Raw genomic sequence first — 21,044 nt, 5'->3', positions numbered from 1 at the left:
TTGCTCTCCCTCCCTCCATCCCCTCGCCCACTCCCCTTCTCCACCTTGCTCCCCTGCCCTCTTGCTTGTGCCCCTGCTTGCTCCCCTGCTCCTTCCTGAGCCCCCACCCCACACACCCCCTCCACCAACCTCTTGTGCCCCCCTAATCCCCCTCGTGCCCTCTCCTCCCTCTTTGCTCATGCCCTCCCCGCTCTCGCTCACTTATGACCGTATGTAATTACTTTTATTATTACATAGAGTACTGTATTATTATGTATTGCATTATTATAATTAAGACATTTAAGTGTATTGGGAAGTTAATGCCATTCTACTTCCAGCTGGCTTTCCAGTTCATAACTATGGGTTGTTCGTAAATCAGACGCTTTCAACCCGAGGACTAGCTGATTAGAAATAAGGGAAATAGAATCTATGCTTTGAAAGTTTAAAAGATTTGTGCACTATGTTCCCAATGAAGGCCACCAAATAAGGTTCCGTACAATGCTTTTATTTAAAAGAATATAATCAATTTTGTTAACTAGGTTGATCAATTTAAAAAAAGGATTCAAACAATAACTTTCAATAGCTTACAAACATTTGCATTTCTTTTGATGCCAAAGATAAAAGCTTGGCTGGAATTTTGGCATCAAATTTTTAAACTGATCTCCAAGAATGAGAGATGAGAGTATAAAATAATAGATGTTTTAAAAAGATGTCATCTTATGAATTATCCAATTATTTTCTTTCCTTTTCCAAAATAAAAATGAAAATCTATTATTTACTTCAAAATTAAAAAAAAATCTATCATGACTATAGCCAGATCAATATCATAAATATGGACAAAGTTTACTCATAACAAAAGCTCAAGTGATGTTTATTTTAATGTATGTGAATTACCAGACACAAATACATGACATACCATAATTGTAGGATATTGTACTGGGATGCATTTAATTGGTGTTCCAAAAACTTTTCTCCCATTGATGAAAGCTTTTATAATAAAATGTGTCACTAGAAAAACAAAACAATCAGCTTTAAATCAGAGCCACATCCCTTGTAATGGAAATCATTTGCTGAAGGGTGAAATGAAACTTACTCTTTCGGGACAATCCAGCTCCAAGATTATGGTTGAGGTCAAAAGGATCTATTTCAAACAAAATCTATTGTTTATACTTTGAGAAAACTACTTGGGGTTTATCCTTAAAATAAACTCTACTTTTTCAAAGTTCAGTATGATAATAATGTGCTCAAGATGTGTTCAAATAAATTGTGAATAGATCAAAAATAATTACAGTACTATTTGTGGAATAGTAGAACAAAAAAAGAATTAAAGGATATTCTACAACTGGTTTCCAAAACAACAACCTGTATTTCATAGCACTTTAAATGCAGCAAAAAAGGTTAAAATCAGACACTAAAAATAACCTGAAATGAAAACCACAAAGGCGAAGACACTCAACAGGTTAGATCAGTGATTTTCAAATTTTCTTTCCACTCACATACCACCTTGAGTAATCCCTGTGCCACAGGTGTTCTGTGATTAGTAAGGGATTGCTTAAAGTGTTATGTGAGTGAAAAGAAAATGGTTTGAAAACCACTTGTTTTAATTGTACCTCATTGACTCGTTATGTCCACTGCTTCATAACACGAAAGGAAATGGACCAATGACAATTTTCTCAAGCAAAGTATTTCAGTAACAATTGGGTCTAGACCAGTGATTCTCAACCTTTCCCCCCCCCCCTCCCCAGTCACATACCACCTTAACTAATCCCTCAATAATCACAGATCACCTAAGCATAGGGATTACTTAAGGTGGTATGTGAGTGGAAAGGTTGAGAACCACTGGGTTTGATAGAATCTGCAAACACAGAAACATATTAATTTTTCTCTCTCGCTCTCTCCTCTGATGCTGCGTTACCTGGAAAGCATCTCCCGCACTTTTTACAATCAAACTAAATTTGATATCCAGCCTTGCAGGGGAATAACAGAGATGAACAAAAGTTTGGTCAAAGAGGAGGGTTTTAAAGGATAAACTTACAGGAGTAAAACAGCAAACACTTGGCAAAGGAGATTTGGTGGTTGATGACATAGTTGACAATGGTTAAGTGATTAAATCATAGAAGGTTATAGGAAGAGGGTGCAAGATGTTAAAGAATGATTGTTGGCCATGTTGGAGTATAAACAGTTAATGATCCACATTAGCATTAATGACAGAGATTTTTTAAAAATAGGATTAGGATCTGCAGCATGAACCCAGGGAACCATGTCACACTTTAAAAATTTGAAATTTTAAGATTATAATCTTTGGACTTCATCAAGTGCCATGTTCCAGCAAGAACAAGAATAGAATAGGCCAACTGGTGACTACCTAAGTGGGGTAAGAGGGAATGATTTAGATTTCTGCATCATTGATTCTGTTTCAGGGGAAGGTAGGAACTAAATAAGTTGGCCAGGGTCCATCCAATCTGGAACAGGTCCAAAATCCTTGCGGGTAAGTTCTCAAGAACTATTGCGAGGGGTTAGAACTAATTTGGATTGGATTGGGGATGCAAAACATTAACAAGGTGAGGTGGGAAATGGGCAGTGGGGAGATGCAGACCAGCATGGAGGGGGAAAAAAGGAAAGGATGTGGACAATGTGGAGTCAAAATGGCAATCAGTCTGTTAAATAAAGGTGATTGTGGGAAGTGGCCCAGTGAAATTCAAGAACATATGATTATTAGAAGAGATACTATTAGATGCTTTCATATGTTTAAAGGTGGACAAATTCCAAGGGCCTGATGCAACAATGCTGCTATGGAAGGCAAGGGAAGAGATTCTGGTAGACCAAAGATTTTAAAAACTTCATTGGTCACTGATCTAACCTGTTGAGTGTCTTCGCCTTTGTAGTTTTCATTTCATGTTATTTTTAGTGTCTGCTTTTAACCTTTTTGCTGCATTAAAAGTGTTAACAGATAATGAGAGCACGAGAGAGAAAATCAAGACACTGAAATGGAGAGAAAGTGAGAAATTGGTACAGCAGGAAAAAAAATATCCATGAGAATGAATCAGCATTGTAATGGAGCAAGGAACATACAAAACTGAAATGCAGCACAAAATTTCAAATACCAAGAGCAATCATTCCCAAAGTGGGCAGTACTGTTCCCTGGGGGTGGTGGAAAGTTCCAAGGGGGCAGCCCGAATGCTTCCAGCAAACTCATCTCGCAACACTCATCGTGCGCTATTCATCAGGTGACAAGGGGTGGGGAGTGACTGCCTGGGACGGTGACAGATCTGGATGGCGACCAACTGCCCGAGATGGCAACTGGCTAGGATGGGACCACTCAGGATGAACCTACAAAGAACTTGTATTTTTTGTGCAGAATAAAATATGGACACAACACAGTAAACAAAAAAGTGTAGGCAATATAGTGTGAAAACTGTGAAGACAATGTAGTTACAGGTGAGATGTAAGTTTACCTTTTCCTATTGCTAAATACATTGGTTTACTATAAGTTTTGATTGTAAAATACATTTGCTTGTTTATAGTGTTAGATTAGTTGCTGTTTTAAATTTGCAGTAGACCTAATAAAAAGAATATGTATGTGTCGGGAGGGGAGGGGTTGTGGCAGCCCTAAAATGTTTGGGAACCACTGACCCAAGAAGAACCAAGCTGTGATTCTTGGCCTGGCTCTGTGCCATCTCCATCTCAGCAATTCAACTGAAAGGTGCATGGGAGGCAGGACAGGGAGAAGTATGGAAGTCACTCTGTCGTCAATGGAATATTTTGCCCACTTCTAAAAAATGGCAGCTCAGGTGTGCACGTCACAAAATTGAAACTTATCAGTACATTTCCCTGAGGAACCTCATGCACCTCCAAAGTAGAGCATAATTTGAAAATATGTTCCATCCAATTCCCCTTCTGATTGTGGGATCACCACTAAATTCTTAGCATAAATCTAACAAGGAGGAAGAAAGCAGATTTTTTTTTAAAAAAAAGCTCTGTTTATTTACTAGAGTGCTTTTAAAAGTATTTGCTCTTTTCCTGTATTGCATATATAAACAGCTACTACATTACAACCCTACTTTTCACTTATTTTTCAGTTCAGTTTGAAAAAAGGCTATCAAGCATGTCTTGTTTTGGAGTTGTCTTCCTTAATAAATTTTGTTTGTAATTGCAATACTGATGAACCAGACAATGAATTTCCCTTTTGGAATCATGCAAAATGTACATCATACTCGCAAGACTTACCTTCTATAACAATGTATTTAGATGTCCACTGCTTCTTAAAGGTTGTGAGTAGAGTCTTTCGTCTGATGCTAATAACGTGTTCTTTAAAGTCAAACTCCTCTGTATAGAACCTGAGAAGTCCCAGCCACAATTCACCAAGGGTCTCTTTATTCTTTCCATAGTCTGGCCATTTATTTTTCTATAAGTGTAAAGTTTAAAAGGCCAGCATTAATTTTCAATTATCAAATGGCTTTGTTGAACACAAGCTTAACAACAAGTCCTACCCAAAAAAAATGATGTTCACTGCACAGAAACATTGAATAAAAAGAAATGGAATATTCTCTGCATAAAGAACTACAACTATTTAAGGTAACTCACCAGTTCATCCAGTTTATCAAAATAATACACATTCCAACCATCAACAAAGTGTTCTGGCTTTTTGATCCCACAAGTTATCTGAAAATTAAAATGTTGAATTGTGATAATTTTACAAAAAAGAAAACTTAGCTTCCCAACAGGAGATACACTATTACATTAGGCTTAGCATTCTAAGAGCTTATGGGGCATGTTACTGGAGTAATTAGGACAACGCTATTGCAGCACTGAACCCAGTGCTGTCTGTAAGAGTTTTGTTTGTTCTCCTTGTATTTCCCTGGGTGTTCGGCTTTTCTACCACATCCCCACGACATTTGAGGTTAGTAGGTTAATTGGTCATATGGGTGTATTTGGGCGACACAGACCTGTGGGGGAAAAGGGCCTATTACCATGCTGTATTTCCAAATTATATAAACTAAAAATTAAATTAAAAATACAAATTAAATACAAAAATTAAAATATATGATTTCAAAAATTCAAACTGAATCTATTCGCTTCTACTCATTATAAGCCCATTTGGTCAATTCGATCCATGTCAGCTACAAATAGAGAGAGAGGAGAGAGAAAAGGAAAAAAAATTCGCATAATTCCTATTCTTCCCCTTCCTTATTTTGCTGTATTCTGAAACCAGTCTTTCATTCTTTATATCAATTATATTCAGATTCTGCTTCTTACTTTATATCTGATATTGCCAAGACTTTGACATAAAGTTTTGTGCTTTTGTCTCCAATGGAAAATTATATTAATTTCGCCTCCTATTTCCATCCCTGCTTCCCTTCATTCTGGCGATAGACTGTCTATCGATCCCCTCGTTCTGGCGATAGGCTGCCGATCGATCCCCTCGTTCTGGCGATAGGTTGCCAATCGATCCCCTCGTTCTGGGGATAGGCTGCCAATCGATCCCCACATTTTAGCGATAGGCTGCCGATCAATCCCCTCGTTCTGGGGATAGGCTACTGATCATATTCACCATTAAATCCACTGAATGTCATATTCATCTTTATTTCACTTCCATTAGCCCAGGTTTCTCCAAGTTTTTTTTAATTTTAAAATTTTAGACAAACAGCCATTTTGTAACAGGCCATTTCGGCCCATGAGCCCGTGCCGCACAATTAACTTACATCCCCAGTATGTTTCGAACAGTGGGAGGAAACCAGAGCTCCCTAGGAAAACCCACGCAGACATGGGGAGAACTTACAAAATCCTTACAGACGGTGTTGGATTCAAACCTCAGTCCTGACTTGCACTAACCACTATGTCAACCATGCCGCCCAATAGTTCTCTATGCCATTTTCCTAGTTTAACTGCTTTAATTGTTCCTGGTTTGACAATATCATCTTCCAAATCTGATCAAGATTCACCTTCACCATGGACAGTATCAGTTGCATCTCATATACTTTTAATCTAATTTCTTCCCTTTCTTCCTAGAACCATGACAATTTAGCCCACAATATCTGATCCATGCTCCAATCACTCCTAAATACCCCTTCTTTTTGGTACCTTCTCTTTTAAATGCAGGAGATACAAACCCAAACACTATTCACAGGAAAAACCAATTTACTTCTTTTATTTGCTGTCTAAATGTCATCCTCCAAGTTGGCGAGACCAAACAGTCTTAGCAAAACAGACTCATTTGCAAGGCGACCTTGAACTTTCAGTCATCTCCAGCTCTAATATATTTCTTCCACACTGACCTCTTCAGCTCTAAGCCCCATTGTACTTTACCAAAGTTCACTGTAATCTTGGAGAGATTGCTTCCTGACACAAGTTTTAGTTAAAGATTCCATTATTCTCTTCTGTCACAATTATTATTTCTTACTTGTCACCTTCTTCCAAATTAATGTACAACCTAGGGTGCCACGATTTGGTTACCTCAGCACTGAAACCACCAAACATAGACGTTTCTATTTAGTCTGCAAATGTGACCCTGAGCTGTATAATTTTCCATCCCACTCTGGCTTATTTTTCATCTCGCATGCCCAACCTAATGGGAAAATGAAAAGTAGCATCTCATCTTCTGTCTATGCACACCATTGGCCTTGGGACTCCATGCTCTCAAGCATTTCAGAAAATTAGCCTTTCCTGCTTCTGTAAGAACTGCCCAGTTCTTATGTGAGGTCATCCGCCTGCAATGTTGACTCAGTTTTTACACATCCACCAACAATGCCTGATGTGCTTGGTTTTTTTCCTGCTTTCTGATGTGTTTTAGGTTTATATAAGCAGTATACTATGTCTCCGTTTCAATGCGTCTTTAGTTTCTTTTCTCTCAAAGCACACTCTCATTCATCTGTGAAATGACCAGCACGGAATAATTATTACATGTGCAATCTATTGCAGACATTCCCTGTATATGCACCAGTTCTTAGTTTCTCCAACTTAAAGGGTTATTTTTCCAGTTTGATGACAAGTTACTGACTTTTTGCTTCTCTGCCCAGATGCTGTCTGACCTGCCATGTGTTTCCAACGTTTGGATCTGATTCACTTTACCATTTTCTTTTGCCTTGCCTTTCTTTTGTTATATTATTTCTTTTGCAATATATTACATCACAATTCTTTCTCCATTTACTCCTTATGATGATTTTCATACCTGATTAAAACTAGGTACATTTAACTTTTAAGTATTTTAATCAAAGGTTATTTCATGAAATGTTAATTTCTTTCAACTGCCTCATCTGTTCTGTATTTCAAACATAGTCAAAATATTCCAGTTCCTTATACAAGTTATTGCAGGGGTGGCCAAACCGTGACTTGCGAGCCACATGCGGGTCTTTGACCTTTAATACGCGGCTTGCTACCAGTCTCTCCCCCCCCCCTCGCCCACCCGACCCGCGGTGCCAGTCTTCCCCCCCTTGCCCGCCCAACTCACGCTGCCGGTCTCCCCCCACCTCGCCCGCCTGACTCGCGCTGCCATTTGCTCCCTCCGCACGCGCGACTCACACTGCTGGTCTCTTGACTCGCACTGCCTTCTCCTCCACTCGCCTGTCTGACTCACGCTTCTGGTCTCTTGACTCGCACTGCCTTCTCCTCCACTCGCCTGTCTGACTCACGCTGCCGGACTCTCCCCCTCGCCCGCCCGACTCGCGCTGCTGGTCTCCCCCTTCACCCGCCCGACTCGCACTGCCAGTGTCCCCCCTCGCACACCCAACTCACGCTGCTGGTCCCTTGCCCGCTTGACTCACGCTACAGTTCTCCCCCCTCACCCGCCCGACTCACCGCCGGTCTCTCCCCCTCGCCCACCCAACTTGTGTCTTTCATAGCCTGATATTTGTAGCATTGTATTTTAGGTTATAAAAAAATGATTATAATAAGACTAATTTTGTACAGTGGAAATCTGATTAAAATATCTCTCATTTTTTTGGTTGACTTTTTAAAATATATTTGTGTCTTTTTATTATTGAAATTAATACAAATTAACAGTTTAAAAACTGCATGCATGAATAAATATTATTGCATTTAATATAAATTTCTTAAAATTTGTACAATTTTTTGGTTACAAAATGTGTATGTAACAATAAAAATGTATGTGTGAATTTTGTTCTTGTCCTGCGGCTCTCAAGTATCTGAGCTTTATTGTTTGTGGCTCTTACCTTTTTTTTTACATTTTTTATTTTTCACACCATAAACCACATTGACCATGATACATACATTTTCCTTTTCAAATATATACAGTGCCATTTTCTCCCCCCCTCCTCCCATCCCACCCTCCCTACCACCCCCCCATCCATTTAAAGTACAAAATCTAAGATACATTAAACCAGTCAAACAATGTTGTCATTCAATAAAAATAAACAAGAAATTCCACTGAGTCAATTCTTTTCATTTCCTTCTCCTTTCGTTAATTTAGGTAGTGAATGTCCCCGGTAGGTTTTCTCTATTGTGTTTCATGTAAGGCTCCCATATTTGTTCAAATATTTCAATATTATTTCTTAAACTATATGTTATTTTTTCTAATGGAATACATTTATTCATTTCTATATACCATTGTTGTATTTTCAAATTATCTTCCAATTTCCAGGTTGACATAATACATTTTTTTGCTACGGCTAGAGCTATCTTAACAAATCTTTTTTGTGCACCATCCAAATCAATTCCAAATTCTTTGTTTTTTATGTTACTTAGGAGGAAGATCTCTGGATTTTTTGGTATATTGTTTTCTGTAATTTTATTTAATATTTGGTTTAGATCTTCCCAAAATTTTTCTACTTTCTCACATGTCCAGATTGCATGAATTGTTGTTCCCATTTCTTTTTTTACATCGAAAACATCTGTCAGATACTGTTGAGTCCCATTTATTTAACTTTTGAGGTGTAATGTATAGCCTGTGTATCCAGTTATATTATATCATACGTAACCTCGTATTTATTGTATTTCTCATCGTTCCAGAACATAACTTCTCCCATGTTTCCTTTTTTATCTTTATATTTAAATCTTGTTCCCATTTTTGTTTAGTTTTACCATTTGTTTCCTCATTCTCCTTTTCTTGCAGTTTAATATACATATTTGTTATAAATCTTTTAATTATCATTGTATCTGTAATCACATATTCAAAGTTACTTCCCTCTGGTAACCTCAGACTGCTTCCTAATTTGTCCTTCAAGTAGGATCTCAATTGGTAATATGCCAGCACTGTATCTTGAGTTATATTGTATTTATCTTTCATTTCTTCAAAGGATAATAATCTATTTCCTGAAAAACAATTTTCTATTCTTTTGATCCCTTTTTTCTCCCATTCTCTAAAGGAAAGGTTATCTATTGTAAAAGGGAGTAACTTATTTTGCGTCAATATTAGTTTTGGTAATTGGTAATTTGTTTTATTCCTTTCTACATGAATCTTTTTCCAAATATTGAGTAGATGATGTAATACTGGAGAACTTCTATGTTGTACCAATTTTTCATCCCATTTATATAATATGTGTTCAGGTATCTTTTCCCCTATTTTATCTAATTCTAATCTAGTCCAATCTGGCTTTTCCCTTGTTTGATAAAAATCTGATAGATATCTTAATTGTGCGGCTCTATAATAATTTTTAAAGTTTGGCAGTTGTAAGCCTCCTTGTTTATACCATTCTTTTAATTTATCTAGTGCTATCCTCGGTTTCTCCCCTTTCCATAAAAATTTCCTTATTATTTTCTTTAACTCCTTGAAGAATTTCTCTGTCAAGTGTATTGGCAATGCCTGAAATAGGTATAATATCCTTGGGAAAATGTTCATTTTAATACAGTTTATTCTTCCTATTAGTGTTAATGGTAAATCTTTCCAATGCTCTAAATCATCCTGTAATTTTTTCATTAGTTGATAATAATTGAGTTTATATAGATGGCCGAGATTTTTATTTATTTGCATACCTAGGTATCTTATTGCTTGCATTTGCCATCTGAATGGTGATTCCTTCTTAAATTTTGAGAAATCCGCATTATTCATTGGCATTGCTTCACTTTTATTTACGTTAATCTTGTAACCCGACACTTCTCCATATTCCTTCAATTTCTTATATAATTCTTTTATTGATAGTTCTGGTTCTGTTAAGTATACTATAACATCATTCGCAAATAAACTGATTTTATATTCCTTGTCTTTTATTTTTATCCCTTTTATATTATTTTCTGTTCTTATCAATTCTGCTAGTGGTTCTATAGCTAACGCGAACAATAAGGGTGATAGTGGGCATCCCTGCCGTGTTGACCTGCTTAAGTTAAATTGCTTTGATATATATCCATTTACTGTCACTTTCGCCAATGGCCCCTTATATAATGCTTTAATCCAATTAATTTACTTCTCTGGTAAACTGAATTTTTGCAATACTTTGAATAAATAATTCCATTCTACTCTGTCAAAGGCCTTCTCTGCGTCTAAAGCAACTGCTACTGTTGGCGCTTTACTCCCTTCTACTGCATGAATTAAGTTAATAAATTTACAAATATTGTCTGTTGTGCATCTTTTTTTAATAAATCCAGTTTGGTCTAGATTTACCATTTTAGGTACATACTCTGCTAATCTGTTTGCTAATAGTTTAGCTATTATCTTATAATCTGTGTTAAGTAATGATATTGGTCTATATGACGCTGGTGCAAGTGGATCTTTCCCTTGCTTTAGTATTACTGTAATTATTGCTGTTTTACATGAATCTGGTAAGCTTTGTGTTTTATCAATCTGGTTGATTACTTCCAGGAGGGGAGGAATTAATAAATCTTTAAATGTTTTATAGAATTCTATTGGGAATCCATCCTCTCCTGGTGTTTTATTATTTGGTAAATTTTTTTATTATCTCTTGTATTTCTACCATTTCAAATGGTTCTGTTAATTTATTTTGTTCCTCTATTTGTAATTTTGGTAGTTAAATTTTAGTTGAAAATTCATCTATTTTCCCTTCTTTCCCTTCGTTTTCAGTTTGGTATAATTGTTCATAGAATTCTCTAAAGTTTTCCTTGATCTCCTTTGGATTATATGTGTTTTGTTTGTCTTTTTTCCTTGATGCCAATACCATTTTCTTAGCTTGTTCTGTCTTAAGCTGCCATGCTAGAATTTTGTGCGTATTTTTCCCCTAGTTCATAATATTTCTGTTTTGTCTTCATTATATTCTTCTCCACCTTATATGTTTGTAGTGTTTCATATTTTATTTTTTTATCTGCCAATTCTCTTCTTTTAGTTGTATCTTCCTTCATTGCTAATTCTTTTTCTATATTTACTATTTCCCTTTCCAACTGCTCTGTTTCCTGATTATAGTCCTTCATCTTGGTTACATAACTTATTACTTGCCCTCTAATGAACGCTTTCATTGCATCCCATAGTATAAACTTATCTTTCACTGATTCCGTATTTATTTCAAAATACATTTTAATTTGTCTTTCAATTAATTCTCTAAAATCCTGCCTTTTAAGTACCTGGAGTTTAATCTCCATCTATACATTCTTGGAGGGATGTCCTCTAACTCTATTGTCAATATCAAGGGTGAATGGTCCGATAATATTCTAGCTTTATATTCTGTTTTTCTTACTCTATCTTGCATACGAGCTGATAACAAAAATAGGTCTATTCTTGAGTATGTTTTATGTCTATCCGAGTAATATGAATATTCCTTTTCATTTGGGTGTTGTTTCCTCCATATATCCAAAAGTTGCATTTCTTCCATCGATTTAATTATAAATTTGGTTACTTTGTTCTTTCTGTTAATTTTTTCCCCAGTTTTGTCCATATTTGAATCCAAATTCAGGTTGAAATCCCCTCCTATTAATATGCTCCCTTGCGTATATGCTATCTTCAAAAAATATCTTGCATAAACTTTTGATCTTCTTCGTTAGGTGAATATACATTGAGTAGATTCCAAAACTCCGAATATATCTGACATTTTATCATTACATATCTCCCTGCTGGATCTATTATTTCCTCTTCTATTTTAATTGGCACATTTTTACTAATTAATATAGCTACTCCTCTTGCTTTTGAATTATATGACGCTGCTGTTGCGTGTCCTACCCAATCTCTCTTTAATTTCTTGTGCTCCAATTCAGTTAAATGTGTTTCTTGCACAAATGCTATATCAATTTTTTCTTTTTTCAGTAAATTTAGCAGTTTCTTCCTTTTAATTTGGTTATGTATTCCATTAATATTTAAAGTCATATAGTTCAACGTAGCCATTTTATACTTTGTTTATCTTCCCTTTCCGTTTCTCCATCATCACCTTTCCTTCTTATCCATTTCTGCTTTCTTGTTTTGAACACTTTATAAGACAACATTTCTAAAGCATCAAACATTTTCCTTATTCTCTTATTTAAAACTTCTTTAACCCCATTTTCCCCTCCCCCTCCTGAGTTGCCCTTTATCCCTTGTCGGGCAACCACATCTCCCCTCTCCATTTGGATTTGCGAATTCACTCGCAAACGTCAACTGATTTTGTAGTGACCGTAACTCCTCCCCACCCAGCCCCCCCCAGAAAAGATTTCAATTTTCATATGTAACAAAGGTCACTCTTTTAATTCCCTCCTCTGTTTTGTTGCCCTGGAATAACTATTTTAAGTACCGCTGGGTACTTTAACATAAATTTATATCCTTTTTTCCATAAGATCGTTTTTGCTGTATTGAACTCCTTCCTCTTCTTCAGGAGTTCAAAACTTATGTCTGGATAGAAAAAAAAATTTTTGACCTTTATATTCCAGTGGCTTTTTGTCTTCTCTTACTTTCTTCATTGCTTTCTCCAATATATTTTCTCTTGTTGTATATCTTAAGAATTTTACTAAAATGGATCTTGGTTTTTGCTGCGGTTGTGGTTTCGGGGCTAAAGTTCTATGTGCCCTCTCTATTTCCATTTCTTCATGTAATTCTGGTCTTCCTAGGACCCTGGGGATTCTTGCCTTCTTCATCTTCCTTAAGGCCCACTATCTTTATATTATTTCTTCTATTATAGTTTTCTATTGTTGGTTTTCGTGCAGTTGGATAATCATGTTGAGGAACTTTGGGGGACATCCGATGCGCTCTAGTATTTGCCAAAGCCCTTTCCTGCTCACGGTGTCGAAGGCTTTGGTGAGGTCAACAAAGGTGATGTAGAGTCCTTTGTTTTGTTCTCTGCACTTTTCTTGGAGCTGTCTGAGGGCAAAGACCATGTCAGTGGTTCCTCTGTTTGCGCGAAAGCCGCACTGTGATTCTGGGAGAATATTCTCGGCGACACTAGGTATTATTCTATTTAGTAGAATCCTAGCGAAGATTTTGCCTGCAATGGAGAGCAACGTGATTCCCCTGTAGTTTGAGCAGTCTGATTTCTCGCCTTTGTTTTTGTACAGGGTGATGATGGTGGCATCACGAAGATCCTGAGGCAGTTTACCTTGGTCCCAACAAAGCTTGAAAAACTCATGCCAACAAGGTCGGGTCAGATACAGCAATGAGCTCTCTGAACCCTTCTCCATTAACAATGGCGTGAAGCAAGGCTGTGTTCTCGCACCAACCCTCTTTTCAATCTTCTTCAGCATGATGCTGAACCAAGCCATGAAAGACCCCAACAATGAAGACGCTGTTTACATCCGGTACCGCACGGATGGCAGTCTCTTCAATCTGAGGCGCCTGCAAGCTCACACCAAGACACAAGAGAAACTTGTCCGTGAACTACTCTTTGCAGATGATGCCGCTTTAGTTGCCCATTCAGAGCCAGCTCTTCAGCGCTTGACGTCCTGCTTTGCGGAAACTGCCAAAATGTTTGGCCTGGAAGTCAGCCTGAAGAAAACTGAGGTCCTCCATCAGCCAGCTTCCCACCATGACTACCAGCCCCCCCACATCTCCATCGGGCACACAAAACTCAAAACGGTCAACCAGTTTACCTATCTCGGCTGCACCATTTCATCAGATGCAAGGATCGACAATGAGATAGACAACAGACTCGCCAAGGCAAATAGCGCCTTTGGAAGACTACACAAAAGAGTCTGGAAAAACAACCAACTGAAAAACCTCACAAAGATAAGCGTATACAGAGCCGTTGTCATACCCACACTCCTGTTCGGCTCCGAATCATGGGTCATCTACCGGCACCACCTACGGCTCCTAGAACGCTTCCACCAGCGTTGTCTCCGCTCCATCCTCAACATCCATTGGAGCGCTTACACCCCTAACGTCGAAGTACTCGAGATGGCAGAGGTCGACAGCATCGAGTCCACGCTGCTGAAGATCCAGCTGCGCTGGATGGGTCACGTCTCCAGAATGGAGGACCATCGCCTTCCCAAGATCCTGTTATATGGCGAGCTCTCCACTGGCCACCGTGACAGAGGTGCACCAAAGAAGAGATACAAGGACTGCCTAAAGAAATCTCTTGGTGCCTGCCACATTGACCACCGCCAGTGGGCTGATAACGCCTCAAACCGTGCATCTTGGCGCCTCACAGTTTGGCGGGCAGCAACCTCCTTTGAAGAAGACCGCAGAGCCCACCTCACTGACAAAAGGCAAAGGAGGAAAAACCCAACACCCAACCCCAACCAACCAATTTTCCCTTGCAACCGCTACAATCGTGTCTGCCTGTCCCGCATCGGACTTGTCAGCCACAAACGAGCCTGCAGCTGACGTGGACTTTTTACCCCCTCCATAAATCTTCGTCCGCGAAGCCAAGCCAAAGAAGATAGTTTTCTATTATATCTATCTTCTGAGCTAACAGCTCATGTGCCTCTAACTTTTTTATTAGATTCTTCTAATTTCTCTTTTAAGTCCTCTACTTCCATTTCTACAATTGTTTCTCGTTCTTCCATATTTTCCACTCTTTTTCCTATCTCTGACATGGCCATTTCTATTTTATTCATTTTTTCTTCTGCATTCTTAATTCTTCTTTTTATCTCATTAAATTCTTGTAATTGCCATTCTTTCACTGATTCCATATATTCTTTAAAAAAAGATACATTCATTGTTTTGCCTTTCTCCTCTTCTTCCATTTCTTTCTGTTCTTCTTCTTCCTCTGGGTTGACCATCTATTGTTTCCTTGTTTTCTTTTTACCCTCTTCTTTCTTGTTGTCGTTATTATCTGTGTTCTGCACCTGCTGCTGTGTTGCAGGTGTCTCTCTCAGCTGTGGAGATCGACTCCGCAGCTGATCCCCCCTCCCGTCAGTGTGTTTTTTTTTCATGCGCGGTTGCGCACTTTTACTCGGCTCTGTGAGCCATTTTTGTAGTCCTGAGCCCGAGACTTCCACTGACCTGAGAGAGCGGGCTTCTCTCTCCGCGGCGGGCCTCTTCGGACAGGTAAGGCCTTCACCTTCTTCTTCCGACATTCTTTCTTCCTCTTTTCTGTTTTCGACTTTTCTCTCTTCGCTGCCATTTTCTTCTCACCTTTATTTTTACTTTATTATAAATTTTAATCTTGTACCTTTGTGCTTTGTGTGTTTTTTTTAAAAACTTTTCGAGAGAGGGCTGGAATTCCCTGACCGGCCACTACTCCATCACGTGACTCCTCGTGCTCTTACCTTAAGCAAGATTGGCTACCCTTGCTCTAATGTATATAAAAAAACCCAACAGATAGCGCACTGTAAAACACGAGTGACACTGCAATAAACAAATGCATTTCCTATTGAACAGATTGCAGAAAAAAGATATAAAACTCAATCTGCTCCTTTCAGAATTAGAGTAAATTTATTTTTGCATACCTCTTGAAGGACAGGAATTACTGGGGGCTTCCTTTGCTGTAGGAAGTAAAGTGCCATTAAAGTATATGCATATGATGAAAGGCTGCCTCTGGATGCATCACCAATATCGCACACCTATTTAAAATTAAAAGATTTTTAGTACATCAAAAGTGGCTCGAAGACATACATAATTCAATTGTTCACATGTTCCACTGGTTTACTTATGAGATGTGGGCATAGTTGGCATTTATTGTACTTAGAGAAGCTGGTAATAAATAACCTTCAAAAACTTCTAAAGAGGATTCCATAATGCAACTGGGTTGGAATTTCCCACCATGAAATAGGTATAGTAAAATAATTCTAAGTGAGAATGTATGCACCTTGATAAGGACATTAAAGTGAAGGTGTTCCCATCTGCCTTCTGACCCTGTCTTTCTTGATGACATGGATCACTGTACTCAGAGGCAGAAGTAGGCAAGGTGATGAACTACAATTAATATTGCAAATGGAATATACGGCCGGCATAATGCGTGTTTTAAAGAAGTGAAAATTTTGGATGCTGAACTTATCTTTTCCTGGATGATAAGAGGACAATATTTAAGCAAGTGCCAGTTACCTCCTCTTGCAGTCAATGGAGAGTAATATCCTGAATATTAGCCACACAAATGTTTTCGCCTCATCACTTACACTCGTATAGGTTTGATAAAACATACTATTATTTCTTGCTTTGGACTTACAATATTAGCATGGGCACACTATTCAGGCAAATGACTAATTTGTCTTCAAAACACAAATATTTCAAATAATATACTGCTTCAAAGTTCCACTTCTGAAAATACACACAAATTCAGTTCTGATTTGCAAAAAAAGCAGTTACCTTGGCAAAAACTTTCATAGTATAGCCTATATATTTCACTCTTGGATCTATTGCTGCGTAACAAGCCAACAGTCCAGTGTTGTGCAAGGCCTGCAGAAGGAACAGACATTTTTTTTGCTGAATCAAATTAACCAGTGCAATCAATTAAGATTGTTCAATGTACATTCACAGTATTAGGCAAATGTGCTGTCTTAAAATGCTTAGAGTAAAAATAGGGAAAATCTAATTTACTTTCATTTATAGTCTCTAACAAATTTTCAAGATCAAAAGAACAAAACTTTTATTAGTATTGCATGTAATTGAAATGTCATGTTTCTTACCAGAGTGTTATACAAACTAATGTCTCCTTCAAGGCCACTTCTTACGTGGAAAAACTTGACAATTGGAACTTTTGCCGTTGTAATGGGCAGAATGTTCTTTAAGGCTATTATTACAATTTAAAATTAGAAGTTACAATTTCAAAAAGGCAAATAGTAATGTTAGCAGTTATGATCATAATTCACAAGATGTCAAAAAACAAGTGCTTGAAATCTGATCAAAACAAAGTAGTTATTGAACCTTTGGCTCATGTGATTGGACAAGATAGTAATATTAAAGGTATTAAGATGAACTCTGATGAATTTAAAATTAATTTGTTTGCAGATGACGTTTTGATATATTTAACAGAACCTCAGAACTCTGAGGAATTTACATTTTGATTTTACTTGATCTCCTCTTTCTCTTTCTTTTTTTTCTTTTGGGGTAGGTTAGAGGGGGGGGTGAGTGGGTTAGGGAAAGGGGGTGGGGGATTGTAGATTAGTTTTAAAATATCATGTATGCATTTTGTGGGTTTTTTTATTCATTAATTGTATGTTTTTAACATATGCGTCATGAAACTTTCAACAGAAAAAAACAAAGGTAGAATTATACAAAAAAACTGTTTGCATGTAAAGAACATCATGTAGAGAATATGAAAGCTAATTTTTCTAGCTATATCCTTCAATAATCAACCAGTCTAGTGCACTAAAATCCCTGTGATGGGGAAATCCAATTTATAGGTTCAGATGAGGTTTTTGGTTCCAGATAGATTAGACAGGGGATGGAGATGAAATGGGTTGTAAAAGTCAATCCAAGTAAATTCATGCATTCTCATAGATTTCACTTGGATCTGAGGTAATGAAATCCAACAGTTCATTACAAGCAATGAAAGGGTGTCAGAATTTGGGGCAGTGTACCCAGCAGATGAAATATCAGAAATCTATTTTTAAATGAGGTTATTGAAGATCTTCAAAAAAATCTGTAAGGCAGAAGATAAAAATGTGTCCTGGTCACTGATAGCAAAAGTAGCAATTCTTCAAGGTCCATAATGATATTTTAAATACCAGAAAAATTAAAATGAGCATGTTACCTTAATATAGAGGCAGAAGAACAAGTGAATGTGGTGCAGAGGTGGCACAATGAAGGAAGACAGAAATACTAAGAGGTAACTGCAGATCTTCTACATAGAAGGCATTCCACAAAGTTCATTCATCACAGGCTGGGAAGTTGAAGTGATAGTTTGTTTCTTTGACAAATTATATACAACTGTTATTATTTTATACAGATTAATGCCATTAATTGAAGATAATAGAATTATTTGTACTTTCAAGTTGTTTTAATGCATTGATTTTAGCAGCCAGAGAAAGAAATTTAATTCAGGTCCTAAACAGGAAAATACTAATCACATTAAATTATTATAAAGTTCTCTGAATCTATCCTCACCAAGACGAATGAAATGACTGTATAAGTCACACAGTGATTTGTGCATTGAATTGCAGGGCTCTTTACTTTCTTGACCTTACACAACCCAAGTGGCCCTGCAGAATCTGCTGACATGACCATCAAAAATGTGTACACCAATTCTTTAGGGAAAATATTTTCCAGCATTTGAAACACATTGAATCTAATTATTCTAATTATTAGAAAACATTAAAGAAGTTTGTCTTGCTTATTTTGGAAAAGAGCAACCTTCAAGATGATATACCAGACTTAGATTAAGGAGCAGATTAACAAAGTTCAAATTTAAGACAGTAGAACCACAGCACATTACAGCACAGAAACAAGCCTCTTTGGCCCTTCTAGTCTATGTCAAACCATTATTTCTGTCTAGTCCTACAGACCTGCACCCAGTCCATAGTCCTCTATACCTCTCCCATCCATGTAACTGTTCAAATTTTTGTTAAAATTGAGTCCGTATTCACCACTTCAATTGGCAGCTTGTTCCACATTCCCACCACTCTCAGTGTGAAGAGGTTCCCCCCTCATGTTCCCCCTAAACTTTTCACCTTTCACTCTTAACCCATGTCCTCGATTTGTATTTTACCTCCCCTCAGTGGAAAAGGCCTTCCTAGATTTACTCTGTCTATCCCCCTCAAATTTTAAATACCTATCAAATCTCCTCTCATTCTTCTATGCTCCAGGGAATAAAATCCTAACCTGTTTAACCTTTCCCTGTAACTCAGTTCCTGAAGTCCAGGCAACATCCTAGTAAATCTTCTCTGCACCCTTTCTATCTTCTTAATATATTTCCTGTATTTGGTGATCAAAACTGCACACAATTCTCCAAATTTGGCCTCACCAATGACTTATACATAACAGAGCATCTCAGCTTCTATGTTCAATAATTTGATTTATGAAGGCCAATATGCCAAAAATTCACTTTACTAACCTATCCATTTGTGACATAACTTTCATAGAATTATGTATATGTATTCCCAGATCCCTCTGTTCCACCACACTCCTCAATGCCCTACCAATTACCTCGCATGTCCTTTCTTGGTTTTCTCTTCCAAAATGCAACATCTCGCTTTGTCTGCATTAGATTCCATCTGCCATTTTTCCAGATGGTTCAGATCCCTCTGCAAGCTTTGAAAACCTTCTAGGCTGTCCACAACACCTCCAATCTTAGTATAATTTGCAAACTTGCTGATCCAATTTAGCACATTATCATCCAGATCAATGATATAGATAACAAACAACAATGGTCCCAGCACCGATCCTTGAGGCACATCACTAGTCACAGGCCTCTAGTCTTCTCCTGTCCAGCCATTGTCAAATCTAGTTCATGACTTCACCATGAATACCTAGCATCTGAACCTTCCTGACTAACCTCCCCTGTAGGACCTTGTCAAAGGTCTTGATAATGTCCATGCAGACAACATCCACAGCCTTTCCTTCATCAATTCTCCTGGTAAACTCCTTGAAAAACTACAAGATTGCTTAAACATGATCTGCCACACACAAACCCATGTTGACTATCCCTAATCACTCCCTAGCTATTCAAATAATTGAATATCCGATCTCCTAGTACACCTTCCGATAATTTACCTACTACTGATGTCAGGCTCACTGGTCTATCATTTCCAGGGTTACTTTTAGAGCCTTTTTCAAACAATGTGAGATACCCTCCAAATCTTCAGCACCACATAAGTAGCTAAGGACATTTTAAATATTTCTGCCAGATCCCCTGCAATTTCTACACTAGCCTCCCTTAAGGTCCGAGGGAATATGTTGTCAGAACCTGGTGATTTATCCACCCTTATTTGCTTTAAGACAGCAAGCACTTCCTCCTCTTTAATCTGTCAAGGTTTCATGACCTCACTGCTCATTTTCCTTACTTCCCACAACTTTATGCCTGCTTCCTGAGTAAATACTGAGGAAAAAAAATTTAAGATCTCCCTCATCCCTTTTAGCTTCATTCAGAGATGACCACTCTGATCTTCAAGGGACCAATTTTGTCCCTTACTATCCTTTTGTTCTTAATATACCTATAGAAACCCTAAGGATTTTCCTTCACATTGTCTGACAAAGTAACCTCATGTTTTCTTTGAGCCCTCCTGATTTCTTTCTTGAGGTTTCTCTTTCATTTTTTAAATACTCAAGTACCTCATTTGCTCCATGTTGCCTATACCTGCTATATACCTCTCTCTCTCCCCTTCTGATCCCCAATTTCCCTCGACAGTATTAAACATTAACAATTGTATGTTATGAAAATATTTAAGTTATTTTTTTTTTACTTTGCACACTATAGTTTGGTGGAATGTATCTACATTAATACATTTAAGGTGGAGACTCTGGCCCATTCCAATCGAACCCAGGGGGACAGAGGGAAAGTAATGTTGTTCTGATCATCCGACATTCCTACATCTGAGCTACAGAATGCAGCCAAAACTAAATATATTTCAGCTTCCTGAAACTCCTGAACTATTTCATATGAATGAGTAAGCTTTTCTGATTGAAACAGCATTTTAAGTGGCATTAGCAGAACTGTAAAATACCTGGATTCTTTCTGAGCACTCTTGCCAAATCCTCAATAATCTTGATACAATTCAATCCCTGGAAAATATTGAAGAAAAATTATTTTACTTTTGGCTTCTTGTTTTATTCCTGTTTATCATACAGTTATGTGGATTCAGTTAGAGATAATACAGTAAAAATCCCCATTATCCAGCACCTACAGATGTCAGATATGTGAATTTTCCAGCTGACTGAGACTCATTCTTAC

The 21,044-nt window shown here is 37.6% G+C and overlaps 1 protein-coding gene across 5 annotated transcripts in view; it reads right to left on the bottom strand.

Moving 5' to 3' along the window:
• Positions 1-21,044, bottom strand: part of LOC138759356 (terminal uridylyltransferase 7-like) — a 147,135-nt gene that overhangs the window by 35,301 nt on the left and 90,790 nt on the right. For all 5 annotated transcript variants that reach the window (XM_069929592.1, XM_069929600.1, XM_069929611.1 and 2 more), the window contains 8 exons: positions 20,818-20,875; positions 16,843-16,946; positions 16,523-16,612; positions 15,667-15,780; positions 4,564-4,641; positions 4,207-4,384; positions 1,073-1,120; positions 896-987 (listed from right to left, as the gene is read on the bottom strand). In XM_069929592.1, the coding sequence (XP_069785693.1) occupies positions 896-987; positions 1,073-1,120; positions 4,207-4,384; positions 4,564-4,641; positions 15,667-15,780; positions 16,523-16,612; positions 16,843-16,946; positions 20,818-20,875 (762 nt within the window). The remainder of the gene's footprint in view (positions 1-895; positions 988-1,072; positions 1,121-4,206; positions 4,385-4,563; positions 4,642-15,666; positions 15,781-16,522; positions 16,613-16,842; positions 16,947-20,817; positions 20,876-21,044) is intronic.

This window comes from Narcine bancroftii, chromosome 1, assembly GCF_036971445.1.
Source record: "Narcine bancroftii isolate sNarBan1 chromosome 1, sNarBan1.hap1, whole genome shotgun sequence".
In the NCBI taxonomy this organism is placed as follows: domain Eukaryota; kingdom Metazoa; phylum Chordata; class Chondrichthyes; order Torpediniformes; family Narcinidae; genus Narcine; species Narcine bancroftii.
Note: the sequence above shows the minus strand (reverse complement) of the source record. Positions and strands in the feature narration are given on the sequence as shown.